The sequence below is a fragment of the Equus caballus genome, chromosome 6, assembly GCF_041296265.1.
Source record: "Equus caballus isolate H_3958 breed thoroughbred chromosome 6, TB-T2T, whole genome shotgun sequence".
Taxonomy (NCBI): Eukaryota; Metazoa; Chordata; class Mammalia; order Perissodactyla; family Equidae; genus Equus; species Equus caballus.
In genome coordinates, this window is record NC_091689.1 from 64,620,969 (window position 1) to 64,648,078 (window position 27,110).

General features: G+C 44.9%; 1 protein-coding gene and 3 long non-coding RNA genes across 6 annotated transcripts in view; 2 read left to right on the forward strand and 2 right to left on the reverse strand.

Moving 5' to 3' along the window:
• LOC138924779 (uncharacterized) overlaps positions 1-8,460 on the reverse strand; it is a 46,928-nt gene extending 38,468 nt beyond the window's left edge. For both annotated transcript variants that reach the window (XR_011440000.1, XR_011440001.1), the window contains exons 1-2: positions 8,340-8,460; positions 5,670-5,860 (exon numbers count right to left, since the gene is read on the reverse strand). This is a non-coding gene — a long non-coding RNA (uncharacterized lncRNA). The remainder of the gene's footprint in view (positions 1-5,669; positions 5,861-8,339) is intronic.
• Positions 3,467-6,374, forward strand: LOC111773946 (uncharacterized). Its single transcript, XR_002808684.2, has 2 exons — positions 3,467-3,680; positions 6,105-6,374. It is a non-coding gene; the product is annotated as an uncharacterized lncRNA (long non-coding RNA).
• Positions 8,461-14,052: 5,592 nt separating the features above from the next.
• BHLHE41 (basic helix-loop-helix family member e41) lies at positions 14,053-19,665 on the reverse strand. Of its 2 annotated transcripts, XM_070271093.1 has the most exons (6): positions 19,223-19,561; positions 18,429-19,129; positions 18,226-18,289; positions 17,781-17,888; positions 17,343-17,454; positions 14,053-16,876 (listed from the first exon to the last, which is right to left on the reverse strand). In XM_070271093.1, the coding sequence occupies exons 2-6, from the start codon at positions 18,815-18,817 to the stop codon at positions 15,789-15,791; spliced, it is 1,761 nt and encodes a 586-aa protein (XP_070127194.1). In that variant the 5' UTR covers positions 18,818-19,129; positions 19,223-19,561; the 3' UTR covers positions 14,053-15,788. The 2 variants fall into 2 exon arrangements, with proteins under 2 accessions (XP_070127194.1, XP_023499861.1); XM_023644093.2 differs by having other exon boundaries at positions 18,429-19,665.
• Positions 15,738-27,110, forward strand: part of LOC102149623 (uncharacterized) — a 73,194-nt gene continuing 61,821 nt past the window's right edge. Inside the window, exon 1 of the long non-coding RNA XR_011440002.1 lies at positions 15,738-15,875. This is a non-coding gene — a long non-coding RNA (uncharacterized lncRNA). The remainder of the gene's footprint in view (positions 15,876-27,110) is intronic.

The following is a 27,110-nucleotide window of genomic DNA, read 5'->3' on the forward strand; positions in this document are numbered from 1 at the left end:
TTAGGGTGGTGTTTTCCAGGTTTCTTCGCTGTAGTTACTATTTTTTTTCTTTCCATATTCTAACTTTGGATATGAATCATTATGTTCAGTCCACACTCAAAGGGATGTTTTGTTTACTATTTATTTTGAAAACATTTCAGACTTCTAGAAAATTTCACAGACATAGTGTGATGAATTCTCATATATACTTCATCTAGATTGGCCACTGATAGCATTTTCCATATATACTTTATCAATCTCTCTCTATACAAATCTACATATTATCGCTATTCGTAGAATTCTTGTTTTGACTGAATCATTTGAAAGTAAGCTGTAAATAACATAACCCTTTACCTCAAGTACTTCAGCATGTATATCCTAAGAACAGGAGTTCTTTTATAACCACAATATAATGATCAATTTCAGGAACATTAACATAACATAATACTATTATCAAATATGTAGCCCAGCATTTCTGCTTTTGTCTATGATGGAGTATGTGGTACGAGCCCTCTTGCCTTTACTACAAAACTAAACAAAATGTCTGAGGCAAGTATTTTCAGACATTGGAGAATGAGCAACAGCAGACAGGGCAGGCAACGAGAGCCTGGAATCACCCCGTGAAGGCAGGGAAACCTAAGAGGGGAGCCTCATGACGCCTCTGGCTCTCTGCCTGGGACAATTTCCTGACTGCAGTGCAGCAATCTGGAATCCAAGCGGAGAAGGGCAGCCCCTCTGAGCTGAGGGCAAGAGACTGGAGGTTGGGGCAGCTGAAGTGCTGGACCCTGCAAGGCAGGGGCCCACAGAGGCGGGAGCTGTGCCGTTCATGTAAACATAATCATGAGTTCATACTCATACTTCTAATTCTGATCCAATATCACAAGGCTTCCCTAGTCTTCTCCTATTCCACGTTTCTGGATCTCTTTCAGAAACCCAGTCTGAGAGCAGACTGGCAAGGTAAGTCTCCATTTTCACCATCCAGTCTCCTAGCCGAGGAAAAGCCTGCCAGTGGGGACGTGAGTAAAAGGGGGGACGAGGAGCAACAATCACTGTGTGAAACTCTGAGAACTAATGATGGAAAGCTCAGGAAATAATGGATTTGGTGTGAGAGCGCATCAAACATAAATAGAAATTTAGGGGGTAGACAAGCCCATTTGCCTTCTGGAGCTCCAATCACTATATTCTTTAACTAAAATTCTAAGTTTTTCAGTTGGAATTTATTTTTAAATTAATTCAATAACTACCTCTCACTGCAGCTTCTTTGCTCCTGAGGTCTTTATTTCGATTCATTTCTTTGTTGTCTGGAGTCCATCTTTCAGTAATTTTTCCAAGAAAAATTAAATTTCAAAAATTTTTCTTGGAAAAATTTTTGGTTTCCCTTGATTCAACGATTCTCAAACTGGCTGCATACTCTAAGGACCTTGGGAGCTTCTGAAAACTACTGACTTCTGGCCATCATCTCAGACCAATTCAATCAGGTTCTCTGAGGGTATGACCCATGCAACAGTATTTAAAAAATAATATTAATAAACTCCTCATGTAGGTCTAATTTGCAGACAGATAAATATCTCCAGTCTCAAAGAAATTACATAAACAGGCTCTCTCAGAAAAAAAAAAAATTAAAAGACCAAAGAAAGTTGCAAGCAAGTTTCAAAGAAGCAGCCTAGGTTGAGAAGCACTGCTTCAGTTCTTTCAGATTTGAAAATGTTAATTTGTTGTCTCCATACTAGGGATTCCTGAGATAAGTTTTTAAAATTGCATCACATTTTAGTTCCCTCAGAACTTTAAAATGCATAGGAATCACCTGAAAATCTGGTCAAATGCAGATTCTGCTTCAGTAGATATGGAATGACAACTGAGATTCAGCATTTCTAATAAGCTCCCAAGTGATGCCAATGCTGCAGGATCATGGACCACATTTCTGAGTAGCAATGGTATAAACCTCACTCCTCTGTCTTCGGTGAATACTGCGATGGAGGAATCTGGAGCTACCTGAACTTGACCTTTTTTTTCCCTTTTGGGTGGCTTGATTCTTCTTCCTGGATGTCCATATGATTATCTTCTTATCTTTGAAATTCAGATGTAGTTAGGTTACACACGTTAATAAAGTATAGAATGAAGAGTCCCACACTGATAGTGCATTTGCTTCTGATCTTTTTGTTTGTTTGGTTTGGTTTGATTCTCATGCCTGGGAGGCCCAAATCTACAACAGTTCCAGCTCTTTTTGAGGACTTCTCATAGGACTGACATGATGCCTGGCCTACTGGTGGATGAGATTCATGTTTCCTCTTTTGCACATTCATTCTTAAAATAAAATGCCCACCACTTGAGTCAACGGGAATGACTTTGTTCCTTACAACAAAAAGAAATTAATTAAAACAATTAGAAACCACAGATTTTAAAATGTACAATATGAAAATAAAGATGCCACAGAATGCTATGACAAAAAGCCACATTAATGTAGAAACAAAATGTACTTACGGTGACAGTTGGCAAAAAGGGAGGGAGGGGCAGAGAAATTTTCCTATTTCAATGTGCTTCTTACAAGCCATTATTTGAACTAGATTGATTGACAGAGAATAAATAAGAGAAAAGGTAGAAAAGTTATAGTGCCAAAAAGGAAAGGAAGAGAGAATAAAGATTAAAATATGATGCTAAAGTATTCTGAAAGACTTAAAACCAATTAAAAGCTGAAAGTTGAGAAATAAGGAAATCTTAAAGGAATAGTAAAGCAAAATTTTAAACCAGGAGAATTACAAAAACTCATCAAACAAAAATACAACATGAGCTATAAATTAAGCTGAATAAAAATGAGAGCAAAATAATAAAATTTAAAAGGAAAACAGAAGGTTATAATAGTTTATTAAAATTAAAATAAAAATGAAGTTGGTTATGAAATAATTTCAAAAAGATGAAATTCAAAATATATGAAGGTTGAAAATCAACAGGGGAATGAGGAAGATACATATTAGGATATGAGATACTCGTTTAAAACATGAGAGTAGAACTAAAGATAAATATAATTAGATTATATTTTAGATAATAGTATAATTAGATAATTTATAGAAATTAAAAATACGATCAAAGTAGAAAAAAATTAAAAGTTTAAAAGTTAGAGGAAAAGAAGAGAAAAATCTCTTGAAACATACAAGGAGGAAGAGGGCTTGGTGCTTATCCACCTTTCCCCAAGAGACAGTATGCTAACGAAATACTGGTGTCTTGGATGGAACCTGAGGGGACAGAGAGCGACGTGACACCTTGTGGAGGCTCCCCCCTTGCTCCCCTCAGCAAGTGCCACCGGCCAGCCTCACCAGCAGTAATAAGAGAAGACAGATGGAAGGTATTAATACAGCAAACTCACAGCTGGATAGCACCAACCTGACCCAGGAGAAACTCCCCAGCCTGCCAGCTACATTCCCTCTTGGATTATCTCCTCCAAATTTAGCCCATGCGCAGAGTCAAGGGAAACTACTCTCTCTAGTTCAATAACCTGTGAAGCATCAGGTGTCAACAGTTGTCTCATGGCTCTAGAAAAATGTTTTAGGAACTGAGGTACAGCCCCCAGATAAAAAAGGCAGTTATTCCATAAATGTTGACTGGGCATCTTCCCTGTTCCTGGCAGCGTACGAGACTCCAGGAATACAAGGATGAATGAATAGCAGAGCTCCCTTGACAGAGATCCACATGCACCGCCTGGAAAGGTTAGTGGAGTTTTAATAGATAGTTTTGGTACATTAGCCACAGCACAAACAGAAGAGTTGGCTCTGAACAGGAGGGCCACCTTTCCTTCTGCATTGTAGGAAAAGGAAGTTAGGGTGTGGGAGGAGGTCTGGAGGAAGCATCAAGAGTTAGGAAGATCATGCCCGATGGGCTGAATTTTCTTGACGAAATAGGGGTTTTCCTGACAGTAAGGCATCTGGAGATAAGCAGGGGGAGAGAGAGGTCTGGGAGGGTCATAAAAGAAATTCGAGAAGGAGGTAAGAACAAGTAAACAGACTGATACACAGCAGCGAGGGCCAAGCGGAGGGTGGAAGTGATGCCAGTCTGATAGCAGCAGCGTTTGGGTGTCCAGGTGTGGGACACACACACAGTTAATTACAATACAGTGTCAAAAGTTCTAGCATGACAGGGTAATTTATTGAGACATTAACCTGTGCCTGTTGTCATTTCATTTTTCCCTCCATCCATTTTCAAGACTGACTTCAGGGCTATTGGCATCAGGGAAGTTTTGGGTTAAATTCTTCAAGGAAACTTCCCACCAGGCCTTTTTTTCCCCCTCCTTTAAAGCAGAAGTCTCAAAGTGCCTTCCCCAGGCTAATCCTTTTACACACATGCTTCATTTGTAATGAAGACTGTTTTCAAGTTTTTTAAAATAGTTGCCAACATTTTGAAAGTAGATTTCACGTTAAAATCTAAATTTGAGCTCTCTTGGAACAATCAGATGACCTGGCTACAATTAGGTGGAGCTGAGTAAAGTCTGTCCCTTTTAAGGGGGCACAACCTCCAGTTTACAGTGGTCCCTACCATTGTCTATGGTCTTACACTTAGCCAACATCACTCATTTGGGTTAAATGCCTGGTCCCTGTAACCCTCTCTAAAGCTGGAGATGATGTCAGGAGGAAGGACTAGAGGCAGAAGCAATAAGGCAGTCAGGTTACAGGTCTGTAGTTCCTTGGGTGTGGAAAAGGCTCAAAGGGGAATGGGGACCCCATGCCCTAAGGCCTGGATCATCCAGCCTCAGCAAAGACTCCTACCCAGAGAGCAGCAGAGGACGCAGGGCTAGCAAGCAGCAGCCTCGGACACTGACAATTACCTAGGACAGTCTGAGAATGAAGTGGTCCTTCCCCTGGGACCTGGCATCCCAGGTCCTCGTGAAATCCTAAAGCAGGTGGGAGTGGGAGAGCCCACAGTGACTGAGATTATTTTCCACCAGCCATTGGGGAGGTGGTTGAAGTTAGATTTAATGAGAGAAAATCAAGATATGCATCATTTCATGCACACACCCATTTGTGGAATAAGATTTTAAACACCCAAGTAGAGAGTTAAAGAGCTAAGAGAACACAAGGCGAAAGAGTGGGTGAGGTTAAGTTTTGACTAAGATAGTTTTGGACAGTTTTCACAGAGGAGATGTAATTTGAGCTGAGTTTTAAAGTGTGAATAGGAGGCCTCCAAATGAAGGTTATTCCACCCAAAGACAAACATTTGAGAGTACAAACCACATTCAGGAACTTGTGGTAGTTCAGTGCAATTAGAGCATTAGATACCCATCTTCTGGTTGGGAGAAAGGAGAGAAGGGATAGAGTGGAAGGACAGTGACACTGCAAGGGAAGGGTTAGGCCTTCACACCTTCTTCATGTAATGGGGAGTCCCTGACTATTCTGTAGTATAGTATCCTTTAGTCTGGTGTTTAGAAAGTTAATTGTGCTGGCAGCGTGGCCAATGCATAGGGAAAGGAAGATTGGACAAAGGTCACTGAGCAGGTTCTTGCAATAATCCAGGTGAGAGATAATAAAGCTTGGAACTAGGGCAATGATTATGGGAATGGAGAGGAGGGTTTGGATTTCAACAGCCATTTATTGAGTGTTTGCTGTCTGCCAGGCATTGTGCTAGATGCTAAGCATACACTGATAAATAGATACTAGTTCCTGCCTAGAAGAAGATCATTGTTTAAGAGACAAAGGTTACCACACCTGGCAGAGCCAGTCAAGTGCTGAAGCATCTGGAATCTTCGAGCCTTAGTCACATGCGTTGTGTATTCCATCATGGGTTGCACTCAGAGAGTCCCACTCAGTTCCACACAGGTTCAGGGGCCATCTCAGAGCTGAGATAAAACCTTTTTTGAAACTTCTTCTTCTAGGCGGCTATTGTAGCTTCTTCTCTCCTACTCAGGGGGTGGAGAAATGATCAGAATCTTCTTTAATTTTAAATTTCAAAGAAAGTATTTCAGTTAAGTGAACAATTTTTTTTAACATAAGAAGTTATAATCATTTGGACTAAAGTGAAATTGATATTAACTCTATTGTTAGGGGAACTCTATTAGTGCTTAGATACCATATATATAATTTTATTGCAGCAATAAAATTCAACCTGCTTCTAAATCACCCTGCATCTTTTCCCATCCGCAGGTACGAGATGCTAACTGCCTTTGTCTCCTTACCATTTGTTGACATCTCTATGCCACCCAGTGCCTGGGACATAGCAGGTGCTCAGTGAGAACTGAGGAAATGGATTCACAGTATGGAAGGTGATGCTTTGAGAAGTTGTGTGCTGTTGTCTCTGGAAACCCTCAAGCTGAAGTACTTGCCAGAGATATTCATTCATTCATCCAGCAAATATTTACTGAGGAGTAATACATGTTTATTTATAAAAGGCAAATAAATATTTATATATTTCTATATTGCAAGGTATTATTTTGGCACTGGACAAATGGCAATGAACAAAACAAGGTCTGTTCATCTTAATGAGAGAGATGAACAATAAACAAATTATTTGTATATGTGTGTATACATATACACACACTATGTTAGGGGTGATACCTACTATGAAGAAAAATAAAACAGTAACAATAAAGAATGATGTTGGCAGGGGGTATTTTATATATTGCCTATGGGCTGCTCAGGGAGGGTCTCTCTGAAGCAGTGGCATTATAGCAGAAACCTAAAGAAAAGGGGTGGTGGGGTTTGGAATCAGCCATCCAGACAGCTGGAGGATGAGCGCTGCTGGCAGATGGACAGAGCAAATGCAAATATTCCGGGAAAGGATCAAGCCTGTCCTGTTGGAAGACCAGTAGGGAGACTAGCATGGTTCCAAAAGGGTAGGGGAAGGGGAGCAGGGATAGGAGGAAGGGCAGGGGACTGATGGCGCTGGAGCCTCAGTCCCTTCACCTGGCATTCTTCCCAAGAGCCAAGGAAAAAATCCAGGGTAGACGAATACAGTCACCAGTCATCGTAAATCATATCGGTGGGCAAATGCCTGGGAATTTGTGAGGCTTTATTACCAGTTTTAAGCACCATGATGGGTGATGAATTTGCATGGGTCACTGCTGTATGCCCAACATCTGGCACAGAATAAGAGCTTCATCTATATTTGTTGAGTGAATGTCTGAAGTCTATCTTTGCTTTTTCAACTTTCAGAATATTAATAATAACTAAACTGTCTCATGTAAACAGCCTAACCTTTGGGAGGTAGGGGAGTGTTACTCAAACTCAACCTGTAGGACATTATGCATACATATTAAAAGGCACCCAAACAATGGATTGGGCAAGTGCTTTGTGAATGTCTGTTGGCTTATAGCAGCCTGTCTCCAGGGTGGCACTCACTGCACCCTTTAGACTGGAGAGTTTAGCACACTCTACGATGTCTTAGCAAATACTGGCACCTGACCTGTCCAAATATCACTGGCAACGCCTGAGATGGCCTTTCCATCACATGACCAGAATCATATTTGCAGGGAGTAGGGGTGCTTCCATACTTTTGTACACCCCCGGGGTATACTCAGTTACCGAAATGTCATCATCAACTCCAAACTCCTCCAAACTAATTATTCATTTTAGATCGTTAATAAACATACATGCTTCCGGAAGTGTTACAAATCAAATAACGTTATCGTTTCAGTAAGTCAAAGTGTGAAACTTCATCATTTTTCCCGAGGAGTTTGTAAATAATTATTTTAAACGTAAAAAAAAAAAACCCATCCCTCAGCCCCTGGCTACGTTAATTTCCTTCTCTTGACTGCACCACGCAGAACCCATCAGCGGCAAACAATCACTTATTTTACCTCACACCTTGCACGGAAAGTCCCAATATATTTTATCAAAATTAAATAAATTCCTTAGTGCTTAATCAGTCGGCATTTAATTTGCAAAAGTGAGACCAGTGAAAGAGGCAATGCCTCCATGAGCCGGTACTGCGACACCTCTTCTGCCCAGATCACTGCTCTGCATTCCCTCCCCACCCCCACCCATCGCCGCGGGGCTCTGCAGTGAGTCTTGGCTAGGGACCAGGACGGGCTCAGGGTCTGCCCTGCGTCCGGGCGCCACCGGGTGTGTGACAGCGCCTCACCCCCGCCCGGCCTGTCACTTCCCCCGGCCGGGGCCAGCCCAGGCTTGAAGGTCCCCCGCCCCCAGGCCCTCCCGGGCAGCTGTCGACCTTCCTCTAACCCGCGCCCAGACGGGCTGCTCGGAAACTGCTGTGTCAGAACGGTTCGAGGAGTCCGGCATCCCGGGCAGCTTTAATTCGGGAGGAATGACTATCTAGGGCCGGCCCGCGAGACGCCGCGGAGCAGGGTGTGGCGCAGCTGTGGGGAGGGCACGTCCTCATCCCCGCCTGGCCACCCCGCCCTCGGCCCGGCCGCCCCGCACCTGGCCAGCCTCCACAGAGCAGCCCGCCGACTGCCGGGGCCCGCGGCCCGGCGCGGGGGGGCGGTGGCGGGCGCGGTAGCGGGCGCGGCGGCCAGCGCGCGTGCGCGGAAGGCCGCGCGCCGGCCCCTCCCCGCCCCCGCCCCGCCCCCTCTCACGTGCCGCGCAGCGTGCGCCCCAGCATGTGCGGGTGCACGTGACCGCGCTGCGTCCGGCTCCGGCTCCCTCACCCCGCGCGGCTGTACTTTGAACCCGGGCGTGGGAGGGGGAGGGGGGGGAGAAAGGGAAGCGGGGCGGGGAGGGGACTGGAGGGGGAGGCCGGGCTCCCGGAGAATGATATCACCGGCAGATTTATCGCTAGGCAACCTAAGAATGCCTCTCTCTTTCCAATCCTGGAGCTCCTTGCAGATCGCGAGGCTGATGACATTATTCCCCCCTGCTTTAATCCCGCCACCAAGCAGCGCTCGATCGGCGCTTTAAGGAGCGAGGGTGGGTTTACCAATTTTTAAATGAGTCCGTTTCAAACACGGAGCTCAGAAATAGGTCCTTTATCACTCCCACTCGGGTCTGCAGAGCTCTCCATGGGTGCGGGCGTGGAGTCGGGTTTCTCCTCCTGTTGGGTCCTACTCGGATCACACAGCCACCTTGTAGCTCTGCCGATGAGTCTCGATCAAAATAACATGAACTCGAAAACAAAGCTCTGCTTAAGGTATCGTGGAAGGAGAAGCTGGTGTCGTTAAAATGTTACAGGGAATTTTCTGATTAAGTAGTTGAGATCTTCAGGAATTGGAGCCAGGGTGAAGTCCCCCTGTTAAAACTAATTTTCAAAACACAGTGCGGAACCTGTAAAGCCGCACATGGAAGCAAAGTTTATTTCAGAGCTGTGTGGTGGATACTCAATACCTCCGTTGTGAAGCATTTGATATTCTGTGTACACATGTGCATACCCATATGTAAAAGGCTTCAAATTGAAACGGCAGCTAGAGTTTACAACACCCTAAAAATACTCCATATAAAAACTGTAGCAAATCGCCCTCTTTCCTACTTCCTCATCTGAAGGTTCCCTCTGTCCAGCTTCCTAACTTGCTTTTTGATCCCCTCTTTTGTGGACAATCTCTTAGAGTTGAAACGGAACCACCCAGGTAGAGGGGTGGAGGCAGAGGTGGAAAGCTCACCAGATCACATGGAGACTTCCAAACCTGGGAGGGCACATTTCTGGATGTCTTCAAATTGAGTAGAAGGCAAAATTGTATGGTTCTTTGTAGGGGACCTTGAAAATTGTTTCTCCAGAATTTCTCTATCTTAAGTATTGCAGGCACTATGCCATCATTTAGGCACGCTATTACCGTGACGATCTTTCCTTCTCCACCAACAATGTATACTCGCCTGTTAGGACCTCACACGGACTAGCTCAACTCCTTCCATGAGGAAACTTCAGCCTGTGGCCTCCTCTTTACTGTTACTATGGGTTGATAGTATAAAGAGCAGTGGACTCAGAACCAAAAAATCTGATTTCAATCCTGGTTCTGCTACTTACTGAGCTGTGTGACCTTGGACTAGTTGCTTGCCTCAGCTTCCTCCCAGAGGGTTTGACAAACAGGCCTTAGGATTCCTTGTTGCCCTCTAAGGCTTGTCTCTCTCTCTCTCTTTCCCCTTTGGGTACTGAGTGGAGAACATGGATCATCATGCCCTTATTTGAAGGGAAAGAAGTCACGCTTAGTTTCTTTTGTAAGACAGGTGGATGAATGAGGTGAGCCAGAGCTGCCTGTGAGGGATGTTTGTTCCCCGCTTCTGCATTATATACTATCACGCTATGCATGCGATCCTTTGCAGTAGAAAGTACCGTGACTCTCAGTGCCAGCTCATGGTTCAGATCCTCAGGAGGAGACGATAGGGAAAGCCAGTATGGCAGTCAAATTCTAAAGAAGCTGAGAAGTTGGGAAATCCTTACTCAGACCTCAAGTCGAATAGAACCAATTAAACTGTCCTGGTGCTCAGTGTGCCACAGTCTTCTCCTTGGAGATAGCCCCATGGGCTTACTCTCCTGTTCATTCTGTAAAATGCAGCTACTTCTCAAGGCCTTCTCTGTCCCACCCGGATGAAGTTAGCAATCCTCACCCCCCCAGTATTGTATTCACCCCTGCATAGCACTTAACTATGTTTATTTTAGTGTGCGTCTGTCATCCCCACTAGACTTTGAGATGCTTAGAGATTATTAATCTTTGATTCTCCAGCTCTTACCACAGTACCTCACGAAGTAGGAGCAAAACAAATGTCTGTATCCCCTTACCCACTATTTATTGAATCTGTAGGCTCAAAGAGAAAAGGAGTGTGCTGCAATCCGTGGGGAGCCTGAAACCTCTCACCAGAAGGTTTCCAATGGGTGTGTCTAAACTCAAAGGCAACCTCTAAACTCAAAAGCACATCCTCCCTGCCAGTTCCCCAGAATGGTTTTCTGGACCTGCCACCCAAGATGTCCAAAATCCAGCGGTGGAGGAGATTACACACCAGAAGCAGGGTCCAGGGTCATCCATGAATCAAAATGTCAATCAGTTTTCACTAATGACCCTTGGTCTCCCATTCCTATCAACCTGAGAGAAAGAAGTGTTCATTGAATCAAATAATTTGTTTCTGGCATGAAAATTTCTTTATTTTGTGGTTAGCTGTGGAATAAAACCATTAGTGAGCTGCTTTTTTATGTAATAAAATGATCAAAAATATATAAAGTATTTGAAGGCTTTTGCATTAAGTGTTCTGAGAGGGAACATTGCTGAGCATGTCAAAGTTAAAAGAAATGAGGAAAAAAGGTTGGAAGGAGAAATGTGTCACTGTAGAAACATTCTACAAGCTCATACAATTTAGAGAAGTACCCTTCAGGTACTGTTAAAGCCTATTTATTCTAATTTTAGACACATTTCAAATGGGTGTGGTTTTGGTTAAAATGGTTGCACAGGCCATAGTAAGTCAGAGTAGCAAATTAGATAAAAGTTGGAGGCAAGCACTCTGACACATCAAGAAGTGACAGCTGGCAGCCGGACCATGAGTAAAGAGACTGAAAAATCTAATAAAAGCAGATATAAGAACTCAAAAAGAATTTAGTGCAGGTGCCAATATTCCCAGATGACAGGCATAGTGCAAGAGTGATGTTTATAATGATGACCCTGAATTATTGAGAAAGGTTAACTACAGATCAGGTATTTTTTTCTAAGACGTGCAAGACTCTTTAGAGGACCTGTATAACATATTTTAGTAAGCTTTTCCACTAAAATAATTTAAGAAAGAAAAAAAAAGAGAAACAATGTTGGCACTTGAACATAAAAGTTTCACTGTTCTGAACCATTGTTACATGGAGCACGTTAATTCCCTGAGGCCAGATGAACTGGGCATCACTGAATTCGGAATTTTAAAATATCAACTTTTAGAAAGGTATAGTTTTACATTTGTCTGGAATTTTCAATATGGAATCACTGAACAAGTACAAGAAACCCAATTTTAAGACAAATGTCCAACTCCTTTCTAGGAGCATATTTTTAAACTACATGTTGCACATGTTTTTTAGTATAAATCCCATCTTAATCACAGAAAATATGTGATAATTTTCCATGTCAATCGTCTATTAAACTCTGTGAAAAACTGGAACTTACATTGAACTTTAGCATGCACTGTATATCCATTTTGAATTTATTTAAAACAACACCGAACAATGAGGGGCCCTAAATATATTGATCTGAGGGTCCAACAGATTAAGAATTTTTGTTTAATGAAAAACATCAGATTGCTATCTGAAGTAAAATACCGTGATCACAATAGTACAACTAGCTTTTGGCATTAGGATGGCCTTCATTCATTCATGAGGGCTCTGTTGATTTCTTTCTAAAGTAAAAGGCCCTAGTCTGTTTGCCCAGCCATGTCTTCCTAGGTCTCATTTGGCAATCGCCTTCCATGGCGAGGTTCCTGACCTGTGACATAGTTAGGAAGAGCCTAAGGCTTCTTTTACATACTTTTGAACAAATCTCAGGTGATGGGCAATAACCAAAGTTATGACCTAGACGGCCAGCAACAGAGAACCAAATGAAAAATAGTTTTCATAATGATAGGAACTAAAATGCCAGTGATACTTTTCAATAGCTATGAAAATGTAGTTTCTAGTGCCTTACAAATGTGCTTAGCTCTTTGGGAAGAAAAGGCCATTTATCAATTCAACATAAAGTTTGCTGAAAAATATGTGAATGTAAAATTAATTGGTATACTGCTATATGTATAAAGGTATTATGACTCAAGATTCATATTTGTCTTCAATTGAAAAATCACATACACTGTGAAGCAGTTTGGCTAAAATTTCACCACTGCAGGTATAAAACCCTCCTTAGTGAATTATGACTCCAGTCTTTTAATTCATTAAAATAAATCAATGACCAAAATAACATTTTTCAGATGCCATATAGACAACATTATTTTGCAATTCTGTCCTAACTTTATCTTATTACCATGTTAGAATATAGGCATTTGGACTAAATAACCAACCTATAAAATCTGGTCCAACCCTAAGGTTTCCCATTTTATTATACCAAAGTTATACAAATGCTAAAACATTTTATTATCCTCCAATTTACTTGGAATCTTTTTTGTTTATGAAACATATTAATACAATATGGCATTAAAATGTAGCTCAAAATATTTAAAACACTATTTTCCCCATTATTCTGGTCTACACAGATAGAATATTTTTCTAAACGTCAATAAATTGCAATGCTCAAAAACCCTATGTGGTTTTCCAGCATTAATTGTTATTTCCTTTGTTCCTGTGGTTTATTCATGATGTTTCATGAATGCTACCCAATCAAATTCAGTCTATTTGGTTCGAGATGCTGCCGTGGGAAGAAGTTCACTGACTGGGGGATAAGATAGATCTGGCCTCTAGTGCTGGCTCCAGGTAGCTGTGCGACCTTTGAAATATATTTGCTATCTCTGGGCTTCGTTTCCCTCCTATTATCAAGTGCAGGGACCTGGACAAGCTGATCTCTGAGGTTCCTTCCAGCTCCACTTTCTGAGACTTGTAGTTTGATTGCCATAAAGTCAGCAGAGGGAGCACTTTTTCTACATCTCATAAATTTTGACTATTATTTCAACACCTTTCAAAAATCAAGGGGTTTGTAAAGAACATTATTGAAACTAACAAATTGACAATCCTTCACATAGTTTGTATCAAATCACAGATTTGATTATAAATTTGAGAAAAGTCTAGAAATTATTTCTGTTTCTTGAATTCCATGATAAAGTCCCACAAAAGAATTATTTTATAAAGGTTAAGGAGCTAAACTAAACTGATCAATTAAGCACCCCCAAGTGGTACTATATTTTATAGGGGACCCAGAGAAAGAGAAACACCAGACCACACTACAGTGGCTATGTGGTGTCAAAGATGAAAAGTGAAAAATTCATCAATCTTAAAAATATTAGCGAATTGCGTCTAACATAAACCACACAAGTGATTGGTAGGTTTTTCTTTTACACTTTTCACTAAAATAAGTTGGGAACAAGCAGGTAGAGACAGCCAGAGCCCGGAGACTTGCAAAACACTGGAAACGTGTGATATTAAGCCAATGACAAATAAAGTTGTATTCTGAGAACCTAAGTGACTTTCATCCCTATATTCACAGATACCCTAAAACTAATCGAGCATCCATTATCTTTTTAATTATTAGACAGTCTCATATCGTATATTAAAGTTTTTATTCCTTAGTAAGAATTTTAAAATCACAAAAGTGTGGCAATATTTAAGTAATAGAACTTACGGAGTGCTGAAAATACTAGAATATAAAGATAATTTCTAGTTTATCTTCACATACTAAACTTTTCTAAACCAGGTGGTTTCTTGCAGACAGTATTTATTTATTTTTTTTAATAATTTAAGACAGCATAAGCTTGTACCAAGCATAAGCATTGTAACAAAAGTGCAACTTTTCAGCAAATCCTCCCCAAAAGATATTTTAACTCAAAATATCATTAGCACATATTTTCTCCCTACAAAAATAGCAATGTCAGACATCATTAATTGGATGTATTAACAACTATGTACATAAGAGCCACCTTGTAGGCTAAGAATTTAACGTTGTTTAAACACAGCGTTTGAGGCAAACAGTAGCAACAGCAGCAGCAAATGCACCAAACTGACTAAAAGACCCAGATATTTTCTTCACTCATAGTCAGACTGTTGTGTCTCACCCCTTACATAACATTCAAGTGAGATTCCTCACAGTGCTACCTTGGCAACAAACTAAAAATATCTAGACAAGGTCTTGGTTTAAGCCTTATTAAAAAAGCTTTCTTTGTGATTATCTGGTATCTGGTTTGGTCTCCAGAAAATACATAGACTTGGAGATCGGAAGGCCTCCCAGGGCTTCATTCCACATCTTTACAGCATTTCTAATCAAAACTGACCAGTTTAATGCTTTCCTCCGCTTTTGTGATCTAACAGAATATAGGATAAATCAGTTTGGACTTGTTTTCTTTCTTTGCTTTTAAGTTCAGTGCACATTCTTTTTTTTTTTTTACAGCAAGATTATAAAAACTTAGGATCATGATGGATTAAATAATGCCAGGGTGGGAATAGATGCACTTGATATATATATATTCATATACATATATATGAAATTAAAATGGGTCAATTGATTCACGGTCAATTTCTCAATAAAGTGCTAGCAAATGGACTAAGAATGATTCTGGCCTTCCTCACCCATCTCCTTCCCTGACTTAGTTCGGACGATGGCACAACTCCGTGTCTCTTTAAACAAGTTCAAGTTACTAAGGGATACCATTCAAACCACTTCAGAATACGTGGCAACGCAAGCGACTGCATCCTCACCTCTTCCTCTTTGAAAAACATATGCCTTTTAAAAAGCTGAACATTATAAAATACTGAAGAGTAAATTCAATTCTAAAGGAGCCTCATTCTGTTTGTGGAAAGCCTCCTGAAGCAGGCAGGACCGCACTGAAACACAGATAACAAACAGCTACCTGCTGTTCGATGTCAACTCCTCAGCCACCTGTCCCCCTGCCCTGGTTCAATGCCCTCAGCCACAGAACAGACCATTCTTACTTCCTCGAGAATTAGCTTCTATATTTTAAAAGATAGTGGAACGTGGCCTAAAGAAAGGCAAAACTTATTTGGGGGAGTTCTTTAAAGAAAAAAGAATCAGTATCTATCGCAGAGGTTCTTTTACAGCTGGTGGGAGAAGAAAGGGTGTGTGGAGGGTGGGGTGGTGAGGGATGAGCAAAACAGGAACTCCAAATGTACACAAAACACCTGTGTTTTTCTTTTTTTTAAAAAAAAAAAAAGCCTGTCGTGCATCTATTACACTTCCTCCCTTAAAAACGTTAAGGGTGTTTTAACTTATTAATATTATTATTCCGCGTGAACCCTCGTCCTTTCGAAGAAAGGGGTGCAAGGATTCAGGGGGTCTCCTTTCCTGGCTGCGAGGGATCTTCCTGAGCAGAGCTCTCCGGATTCCCGGGCTCACGAGGGCCGGCAAAAGGCAGGTGGGTGCGGCCGTGCGGGTGCGGGGGGTGCAGCGCCCCAGGGGGCGCCACCTCGTGTGGCAGGAGGGTCGCGGCGGCGGCGGCGCTCGCTTTCTCGGGCGGGGGCGACAATACCGAGGACAAGCAGGGGAAGGCGGCGGCCGCGGCGGCGGCAGCGGCGGCCGCGGCGGCGGCGGCCGGGGCGGGGATGCCAGGGTAGAGCAGCGGGAACGGGGCGGCGGCCGCCGCCGGGTACAGGTACTTCTCCAGGCCGCTCTTGTCCAGGAAGGGCTGCACGTAGGCGGCGGCCGCCGACGGCGAGAGGAAGTAGAAGGGCAAGCAGAACGGGGCGGCGGCGGCCGCGGGCTGCGCAAAGGGCGCGCCCCCGCCTCCGCCGAACGCCACCAGGGAGCTGAGCAGGGCGGCGTCGGGTCGCAGCAGCGCGGCCGCGGCTGCCGGGTCGGGCCCCAGAAGCGCGGCTGCTGCCGCCGCCGCGCCGCCCCCCGGGCCGCCGCGGGAATCCAGCTTCATCCTTTTGGGCGCCGGCGAGTCTTCCCCGGGGGGCTCCTGCTTGATGGTGATGCGGCTCGCCCCCGCGCCTTTGCTCTTCTCACGGTCCGGCCGGGCCTCGGCCTCGCCACCGTAGCCGCTGTCGGTGTCCGTGTCGTTCTCGGCGGCGAGCTCGGCGCTGGGCTGAGTCCGCTGGATGACCGGCACGCAGTGGGCGAGGGGCTCCAGCTTCTGGCCCGCGCGCTCCAGGCAGGGGGCGGCCGCGGGGGCGGCGGCCGAGGGCGCGCCGGTGCTTTTGCTCAGAGGGACCTGTTGAGTCAACAGCTGGGGAGTGGGCAAGAACTGGGTGGCCACGGCGTGCAAGTGGTTGATCAGCTGGACACACCGCGGCTCCCTGGGCGTCCAGCTCTCAAACCGGGAGAGGTACTGCAAGACTTCTTTGGCGCATGTTTGAAATCCCGAGTGGAACGCATCCAAGTCGGACTGAATGGGCGATTTCAGAGATCGCTCCCCTAGGATGAGGAAGGGGATGGGGGTGGGGACAGAGGAATGGAGGCAAGAAGAAAAATACCGACGTTAAAACATCTGCTTATCACGTGGGCCCTGCATTGACTAAAGTGATCTCGGTTTTTCCTCTGTATTCGAGTGATATAATCCACCGGTTGCCGCGGGGGGTGGGAGAAGTGGGAAGCGGGGGTGGGGGGCGCTCTACTCCCAGCTGAAAAACCAAAGTGGAGAGGGCGCAACCGCCACTTTAAATAAAAATCTGATTCCTCTGAGTTCTGCTGAAAGCCTCTAGGATGCTGCGGGAAATGGGCACTTTCCAATGAAGGGAAAGTATAAGCAATTTAACAAATGAGAGGGAGCCCGTGGCCCACGGCAGGAGGTGGGGGTGGGGGAAGAGAAGAGTCCTAACACTGCTCCTCTGTGGGCTGCCCGGCTTCATCAGGGTGGGTTGGCCTCCCTGAACTGACTTACCATTCTGTAAAGCAATTATCTTCTGATGCTGCTGCTCGGTTAAGGCTGTTAAAGCTTTTAAGTGTTTCAAAGTTAATTCCAAGACTACGGCTTTCTCCAGATGCCCCAGAGTCTGCAGTGGTGCAAAAGAGAAGGGGGCACTTGGTTACTTAAAAACACACCTTTGGCTTGATTGGCTCTCCATTCAGCACAGCAACTTAAGCAAACACTTTGAAAGAAGTACTATTCCTATACTTCTTGAGCTTTCCACAAGACAGGTTAGAAATGATTTCTTGGCTTCAGTTGTGAGCACCTACTCTTGAGTTTGTAGGAAACTGTACACTATAGCACAAGTTGTATCGCATCTGATATTTACATTTATTCTGATATCTCCGGGAGGAGTACTAGGCTATTAACACACCCATGGAGAGCAGCAAAGAATGAAAATGTGCATCTTACTGTCAACTTCAGATGTTCAGGCAGTAAATCTTTCAGCTGAGCAATACATTCATTAATTCGGTCTCTTCTTTTCTTTTCTATTAATCTGTGCGGTAATTTGTAGGTATCCTTAATGTATGGGAGTCATGGAAGAGAGAAAACAATAAGCTAAACATTCATTTACTGGATATAACAATATCCACACCCCCCCCCCCCCCCCCGCAACCATACTATGTGATAAACTATGCCCAAGAAACCTCTTTCCTCTGCACTATTCTGAAATGCAATCTAAATTCAGGTATGATTTTTAATCTCCCCCTGAGAGTATCCAGCAAACGACTTAAAATTCACAGTTGGGGAAGCTCAAGGGCTGGAATATATTTGAGGGCAGAGCTTCGCTGTGAAATCACTGGCCCTAATTAACTATCCAGGCAGGTTAGGAGGAACATCGGAAACTTACACTTACCTTGCTGTCGTCTCGCTTCATGCTCCTTTTGGGTTTACACATATATAAAGAAGAATAGTCCAGTCTGCAAAACAGAAATCAGCATCAGGCACCCATTCGGGGAGGTGCTCTACCCTCGCCCGCTCCATACCACTTTCTGGAGAAGAAAAAAAAAAATCAAACTGAAGCCTACACAGATATTCGCAAGGGTGCCTGCACCTTACCCTATAAAATCTCTATGTTCCAGTAACTGTCTCTCTTGCAAATGAGGAATTCCTTCGTCCATGTTCAACCGCTGTCCGTTTCCTCTGTTTCGATTTTTGGGGTTCTGTTCTATAATCTGTGGGACGGTAGCTTTTGGAGATCTTGGGGGGATCTGTGCGTCTCCAGTCTCTCTCTCTCTCTCTCTCCAGTGCAGTGTTGAAAGTGTGAAGCAGTTGGTCCCCCCCTCCCACCGCGCTCGCCCTCTCGCACACACACGCACACACACGCACGCACACTCGCGCCGGCCCCACTGCGCTGGTAGTTTGCTCTCACTCCGGGCAGTGTTTGGCCACAGGGCACGCGCGTCGCCGGCCAGACCAGCACCCAGCTCACGTGCGGAACGTACCATCCGCGGTCCAGCCCGGAGGGGGGCGGGGGAGGAGGGGCCGGGCCGGGAGGGGGCGTTGGAAGAAGGCTGCGAGGGAAGGCGAACGGCGGGAGGGGGCGGGGACACCTGATCAGGGCCACCGGAAAGGAAAAACAACTTCAGCCAAGCTATTCATCTTCCCAAAGGCGATGCAGTCAGCTGAGGGAGGGGGAGGGGGCGCAGGGGGTGCGGGGCAGCCAGGGCTTCCTCGGCTCCGAAATGCGACTCCCTCAGTTTGTCCGTCATTACGGTGCAGGAACGTGAACGTGGCTTTTTGCTTTTCCACCGACTGTACTGTTGGTTTGGACCAGAAAAAGGAAAAAGAAAGAGAATTCGCGGTGGGTAAACTTCGGTCCCGAAGGAAAATTTGGAGACTTGTTTGCTCACCGCTCAATGGCCTGGGGGGACCCCCCTTGGCCCCGGTTGGAGGTCGCCTCCAAAAGGGGCAACTTGAAATCTGTTTCCTGAAGGATTTAAGATAAATGAAAATGTAGTCAGTGGGTCAGAATGTCGCAATCCAAGTCTCTTTCGGCGACACGGTGTCCCTGGGCCACCCAAACTTCCCGCAGCAGCCGGAATTGCGGTGCCACTAATCACAGCAGCAGATGACGACGTTTGGGGCCTCTGGTGCTCCCGGAGGAACGCGGCGGGGAGGGAGGGGGAGACGGGGGGGTGGCACGAGAGGGGCTACCGCGGAAAGGCAATGCAGCACTATCACTCGCCCGCGAAACTCCGCCGCCCCTCCACGCCTCGGGTGGCGCTGCGTGCTTTCCCCGCCCCCCACTCCTCGTGCGATAAGCGACACTAGGAGTGTGCAGAGCCCACGTTTACTACCGCTGGCACCTCCAAAGCCTCCCTCCTTAATCCTGTCTCAAACGGGTACCAGCACAGGGCCAGCAACGTGATCCGACCTGCGGCTGCTGCCACATCACTGCGCGGGGAGCCCGTGCGCGCGTGCGCGCGCTCTCCCTGCAGCCGCGGCGCCGGGCGCGGGGAAGCACAGACCAGCACGAGCCGGGCTACCTTTCCCCAGAGCCACCCCGGAGCATGACTCACTGCTAGTGAGAGTTACCGGGAGGTGCCCAGAGATGCGCACAGCCCATGCCGCCCGGCGCAGCGGGCGGCTGCGGCCTTGGAGGCCAGGGGAAAGCATGTCCTGAGGGACTCCCAGGTCTCTGGCCCCGCTGCCGCTACTCTGGTCTGCCGGGGGTGGGATGGAGAGAATATATATTAATTTCTTTATATATCGGTAGACAGATATAAAAACCAAAGATCTTTCCTTCCTGCACCAAGAGTAAGATTTACATTCTCCTGGGTGATCCCCGAACCAGTCACGATCGCCACTGGCACGTGGACCAAGGGAAGAAGTACCCCGAATGCACACGCACCGGGGCGCGGCTGGGACTGGGGCCGTCGCTACGTGTCCCCCAGCCCGCCCCGCCAAGCGCGGGTTCCGGGGACGGATCTGGGTCGCGGGAAGCGGCGGCTGGGAGGAGGTCACGTGTCTGCAGGAGTCGCGACTCCTCCCCGCCCCCAGGAGCCGCCCGGACAGCGGCCGCGCCGCGCGCTGCTGCAGTCTCCAGAGTCCCGGGCGGAGACGCGCGCCGCGTCTGGCTTCGTGACTCCGGCGGCGGCCCAAGCTCACCCCGGCGTGAGCAGACGCTCAAAGTCCGTCCGCTTTGTCTGTTTCGAGGGCCCTTTAAGGTCTCTCGACTGCCTCGAATAGGGGGACGTGTTTTGCACCAAACAGGCGATTTAATAATGATAAATACGTAAAAAGTATTTTTAAAACATAGATTTTATTTTAAACCTAATTCCAACCTTCGTCTTGTTTCCAAGTGATTGGGTGATTAATTCCCTTTGGTGGGGAGGGCAATTTGGTGCCCTAACAGCGGCATATCCCTGAAGTAATGTATCATTTTGTCTTCCTGTTCTAAATTGACCCCCCCCCCCGAAAAAAAAAATTTAAAAAGCAGGGGAGGGGAATGCCGTTAAGGTGAATAATCAAAAAATAAAATACCAGCTCCCCTTATAGCTTTCTGAATGGTTGGAGAAGAAAGAGTGTGTAAATATTTGCTCCAGAGCTAAATTTTCACTTGAAAAGGATGGCTGGAGTAGTTAGAGAAAATGACATGAAGACTAGATAACTGCATCTTGGCCTTGTCGGTAGAGCAGACAAGACACAAGGCAGACCTCTGATCAGGGCAGACCTTAGGGACTAAGCCTGGAGCAGACTCTAAAGCCAGTTAAATTAGGAGGAATAGGGAAAGCAGCCCAGTGGATCATGGGTGTGTTAATTTTGGATGTAAACTTCCCATAATTTAAAGACATAGAAGCCTGTTGCTGTAAATGAAGTCTTTTGTGTTAGCAGTTTTGTCTTCTCTGCTCACATCCCTTCTGTACCAAGTTTCCCTACTTCTGTATACAACGTTTTGTTTTCTCTCCACTGCTCTCTTTTTCTGATACACAGCTCAAGCTGTAAATGGAGTCTTTTCTAATGTTTGGTTTCCTATGTTATTCTCAGTCCTCCTTTTCTTCTGTCTTTCCTTTTCATGGCTGCCTTTTATTCATTTCCCTTTTTCTGTTCTTTCCCATCTGTTTTTATTCTTCCTAGCTTTCCCCCCATTAAATGTCTGCTTTTGCTTTTTCCCTGTAGTTTGTTCTTTCTCTTACTTTTTGTCTTTTTTTCTTTAGTCTTTCACCTTGATGTCCCATCTTACTTATCTGCTTCTCTTAAACTTGAGTCCTACTCCCGTTCTTTCTTAAACTCTTGCCTCTGGAATATGGGCATAGTTTAATGCTTCCAAATGTCCCTTTGCTGCAAGGAGGGTATAACAGTAGCTAACAACTATATAGCATCTACAATTAAAGGATCAGACACGATTCTAAGAGCTTTTCATGTGTTAACTTATTAATCCTTTCCACAACCTTGTAAGTAGATACTATTATTGTCTCCATTCTACAGATGAGAAAATAGATGGATGGGGATATTACAAAAATGTGTTCTTAGTCCCAGAGGCAGGATTAAAGCCCAGACATTGAGCTCCACAGTCTGTGCTCTTAACCATCACCCCTTGATGTGAACAGTGAGGGCCCAGGTCTAAATGTTAAATAGCTGTTTAAGAGTTTTTTGGGTTTTGTTTTTTTTTTTACCAGTGTGAGTGTGCACATTTGGTGTGTGTGTGTGTGCATGTGTGTATGTGTGCATGCGCACGAATGTGTGTGGGCAGTGTTGGAAGAGAGATGGGAAGGGAACGATGTTAGCACAGGAGCTAAGAAAAAAGTATAGAGAAAGAAAAAAGTATAAGAAAAAGAAGGATGGCAGTCTTTTGTCAGTGAGTGATTCAGTTGGCACCTACCTCCAAATTTATTAAATGGAAATATCCTAATTAATTGTTATAATTTCATACAGAGGGACGCATGGAAGTACAGTTTAGAGGAGGCTAATGGTGACCAGCTGTTCACCATTTCCATGGAGCAAACCAAGCCAAACTCTAATATGAAAGCTTCAGGTTAGTAATGGGGAGTTCACCTGTGGTGAGGTTAGAAAGGGAAAAAAAATTCCCCTAACAAAGGAACAGAAGACTAGAATGCCCTCTTTGGGTATGTTTAAAAATAGGTTGAGTCTTATCTTTTTAGGAAGGTTTAATGCTGTCCTGCTGAAAGCCAAGGAGATACAAGATGAGCTCAAAGCCCCTTTGAGCCTATAATTAAAGAATTTTATGATGCCTTGCTTTCAATTAAAGATGCCCATCTTTCTCCTTTTAATAGGTGAGGAGGAAGCTGCTTCCACGGCTTTTCTTTGGTTGACTAGGGAAATCACTACCTATAGAGACTCTAATGAAAGGGAACGCTTATCCCAGGTCTCACCCCCACAACCCCCCACCCCTGCCTCAGGATTCTAAGCCCTACACTCATTATTTTTACCTTATGACTTTGGAAGTTCTTATCATGTTTGCTTGCAAAGTCTTGGATTTCCAACAGAAACAGAACTCTCCTGAGAGGATTAAACTTTCCATAGAGAAGAGAGGCTTTCTGCATCTTTAGGGTCCTGCAAGCCCTGTCGCTGTCCTGGAGAGGAGATGAGGGTGTTTTGGGACCCTGGATCTGCTTCAAACTAACTGTCCGTCTCTAACGATCTTGAAGGCCCCAGATCTGCCCAGGATAGAGCCTCCTGCCTGTCCTGCTGTGAAAATGCCCCATCAGGTGGGCAGATGCCTTTCTTAATCACCTCTGTTTTGGATGGTGGACAAGAATTTCTAGTCATTCTACATCACTTTACATCAAAAAGGGGAGTGTACCCCATTAAGCAGAGTTCATAAAAATCTAAAGGACAAAGCTTAGGGTTGATGCTAAATTTAATGTGGGGGCGGTGGGGGACCAAAGTGGGATGATAGATGGGGGATGTGTGAAGCCCCTTGGTGTCCCTTCTCTGGGCACACACATTGCTCTTAGGGAGAAAGGTTAGTGTTGTCAGGCAGACCACAGAAAGAAGCCACCTCATTGAAGGATCTTAGGAGGGAGGGACACCCCACTGCTACTCTCCAGAAGCCAAATATGACTTTAAAATATTGATAATGCGGGGCCAGCCTGGTGGCGCAGTGGTTAAGTTCACGCATTCCGCTTAAGTGGCCCGGGGTTTGCTGGTTCGGATCCTGGGTGTGGACCTACGCATGGCTTATCAAGCCATGCTGTGGCAGGCATCCCACATATAAAATAGAGGACGATGGGTACGGATGTTAGCTCAGGGCCAATCTTCCTCAGCAAAAAGAGGAGGATTGGCGGTAGATGTTAGCTCAGGGCTAATCTTCCTCAAAAGACACACACAAAAGACGAAAAGATTGATAATGCTATTTGCTGAAGGTACCAGATTTAAAATGCCAGAATAGAAAGTTGGGTTTTCCAGTTGCATACTCAGCGAATTAACAGGAACAGAGCTGGTGTCCCTATTTAATTTGTGAAAGAACTTAAGTCTTTGTGTAGAATACCAATTAGTGTGTCTTTGTGGTTGTAAACATGCACGTGAATCACATTTTATATTTCTGAGACACCACTCAAGAAGTTTATACACTTATTAGTCTTTGCATAGCACCAAGGAGCAGGTAATATTAAGTATCAGAAATGAATTTTATTACTGTTGAAATCATTTGTGTTTTTGTACTTATGTGATTATCATAAACACTCGTGCAAGTGGTCCCAAATTTAACATATGCTCAGTGTTCCTGGGGTTTTTACATAGAAGAGACAACTAGAAGAGAGCCAAGTCTAAGAACACCACAGGGGATCCCCCTGGTATTTATCTCACCTGCCCATTATGGGCATGGATGGTCCTTGAATCAGTTTTCAGATGGTGTCCCCCCAGTGCAGAGAGCTATTTATAGCAGAGTCTGTTGCTTTATGAAAGCAACAAAAAGAATAGCTAAGGAGAATTTAAGGCTACCCTTAGAATTAGAATGTGGTAGAAATTCTGGAATTAGAATCTATTGGTATAAATTTTATTCAATAGTTAACTTAAAGCAAGAATTCATATAAAATTACCGAAAAAAGTAATATGGTTCTGACAGTAATTTAGAATCTTGAGTCACAAGGAAGCTGATGGAAATCTAGGCTAGGTGTGAGTTTTCAGTTAAGAATTTGAGCCAAAATAACAGCAGCTTAAACAAATTAGGATGTCTTTTTTGGTCACATGAAAGCAGTCTGGAGGAAGGGAGTCCCGAGGTAATGTGAAGCAGTAATAGTGCCATCAGTGTCCTAGACTTCTCCATTTTTGCTCCACTCTCCACCAGCTTCCATCCATCCTCAAGATTGCCTCATCGTTATAAGATGGCTGCTGGAGCTCCCGTAGGGAAGGATAAAAGCGTGCCTACGAGCTGAGCAAGTCTCCTTTCAAGAGCTTTTCTTGTAAGCTCCACATTATGACTGCTGCTTACCCTTTATAATCCAATCCTATTAGAAGGAGGCTAGAAGTATAGAACCCCAACAGCGCGGGCGTTCTTTAGGAAAGAGGGAACGGAGAATGGATATTGGGTTGGCACTAGCTGTCTCTGTGGTGGTCCAACTAAAGGAAATGGCTTGTTCAGGCCCTCTTCTTTTTTTCATCAGTGAGTCTTTTTTTCTCTACTATGCCATATGTGTTGGCAGTGTCATTTTATTGTATGAGGTTATTTAATACTAATTTCAGAAAATATTCAGTCTTTCCATCTGTAGTTGCACACACTTAACTAACTCCTTAAGCACAGGGTCTTTAACATCTGTATTTTTAAGTCCTAATAATTGTAGAAATCTGCTTAGGGAGTGTAACAGGCTTTGCTCTTCTTCCTGTAGAAGGCAAGTTGCAGCTGCATGTATTCTGGGAAGTGATTGTCTTCCCTTTTTTGTAGTGGCATCTGTCCTCTGGTTGTTCTGTCTCTGTAGCTATGCCTTCTGTCCTTGGTGTTTGAATTGAAGAGAGCAACTTCCAGCAGAAATGCACTCTCTGATAGTTCCCACCTGAGTGTAGCTATGGTTATGTTCTTCAGCTACTTCTAGCTGTATTGCTGGGGGATACAATAGCTTTAGGGGCAGAAGATTAGGAGAAGAGCTTTGTGACTGAGTTGAGTTCTGGAGCAGAGGAGGGAGGAGAGAAGAAGTAGGTAAGTGCAGTAGAATGGGAGCAGTGGGCCAGTCTCTAAGGCTGGAATCTTGGGAGGTGAACTCTGGAAGAGAATGCATCTTTGGAGCACTTTATTGTGGGCACATATTAAGGCAGGTGTCTTACAAACATTATTTAGTTCTCTGCGTTCTTTCAACTAGGCACCACAAACTCCACTTAACATGGACAAACTCAGGTTCAGAGACTGTAGGCACCTTGTCTTTGCCGTGTAGTAAATAGCAAAGCTAGGCAGTAGGGAACCTAAGGCCTGAGGTGTGCTCCTGGGTGTTGTCACTGGCAGGAGTCTAGGGTTGTAACAGTCACCTTCTCTCCTCAGCCCTCGAGGGCATCCCCATTCCAAGCCTTTCACCTCCCTTGAGAAAGCTCCTACTCCAGGTTATGGGAGCCATCACCAGAGGCTGTTTAGATGATTGTTGAGAGATGAGGAGGAAGATGGGAGAGGGGGTCATTCTTGGTCCCATTCTAGGTGTGGAGTGGTGTTCCTGACATATGAGTTGGAATTCTGGGTATATTTCCCCACAAGTGGACACTGGATAAAGTTTGTGATATGCCCACTGGATAAAGGTACCCAATGTCTTGGAAACTGCTATTCAATCCTCTTCTATTAAATGAATATTTACTGTGCTTGTAGATGCTATGCACTGTGATGGGCATTAGGGATTCAGTATTGAACCTTGTCTTACAATTTAGTAGATCATAAGTTCTCAAAAAGGAGAGATCACTAAGAAATCTGAGTAGTTATCCTAAAGACATTTCATGTTCCAAAGGCAGTACTCAGACACCGCCTCCTCAGTGCATTTGAGATACGCTTATAGCTATGCCTCTCTAGTAATACACTTTGGAAATCATTCCAGAAAGTGTAGTCAGTGACTCGGTCTATGGGTAAGCCTTGTCCTCTTGTAATCAAAACCTCCCTGAATGAAAAGATGGGCAAGGAAAATGCTGTCTGCCCTGCTCCCATCAGCTGTCTAGACCATCATTACCTTCCCCCATTTTGCCCTAACTGCCTGATGCTGGTGGGAATGCCCCTTCAACACCCACCCCTCTAAACCTATACAGCTTTACTTTATATGTTCTTGATCTGCTCTGTCTCTGATTCTGCCATCTCCTGTGACACATATCATGATCTCTTCTCGTGGCTTAGTGTTTGAACTTTCTCTCTTTGGTATTTGACTCTAAACTTTATCCTGTGGATTATAAATTGGTTTGCCTCCTTGGTGCTCCACATCCTCTGTTGTCTCTAGTAAGAAGCTCCTGCTCCATCCCAGGCCCTCTGCCCTCACCCTGACCCCAGCTGCTTGGTCGTTGCCCTAGCAGGTTTCTTTTATGGGGAGATTTGATCAGAGTTTGGCTTAACCAATTTCCTCTGCTCCAGAGCAGACTGGAGCAGTTTTGAAAAAGATGATAACTCATTACAATGGCCCATAAACTCCAGGGTGTAGATTTTCACATCCTGCAAAAGGGCATATCTTCCTCACCATCATACTGTTGACTTCCTTAGTTCTTCTTTGGCCTCAGCCCTTCAGTCCAGTAAGGGGCCTGGCAAGGCTGGCAATGTGGGGCAGCCTGATGTCCACATCCCTTCCAGCTACATGGACCAGATGGCAAATTTAGCAAGATAGC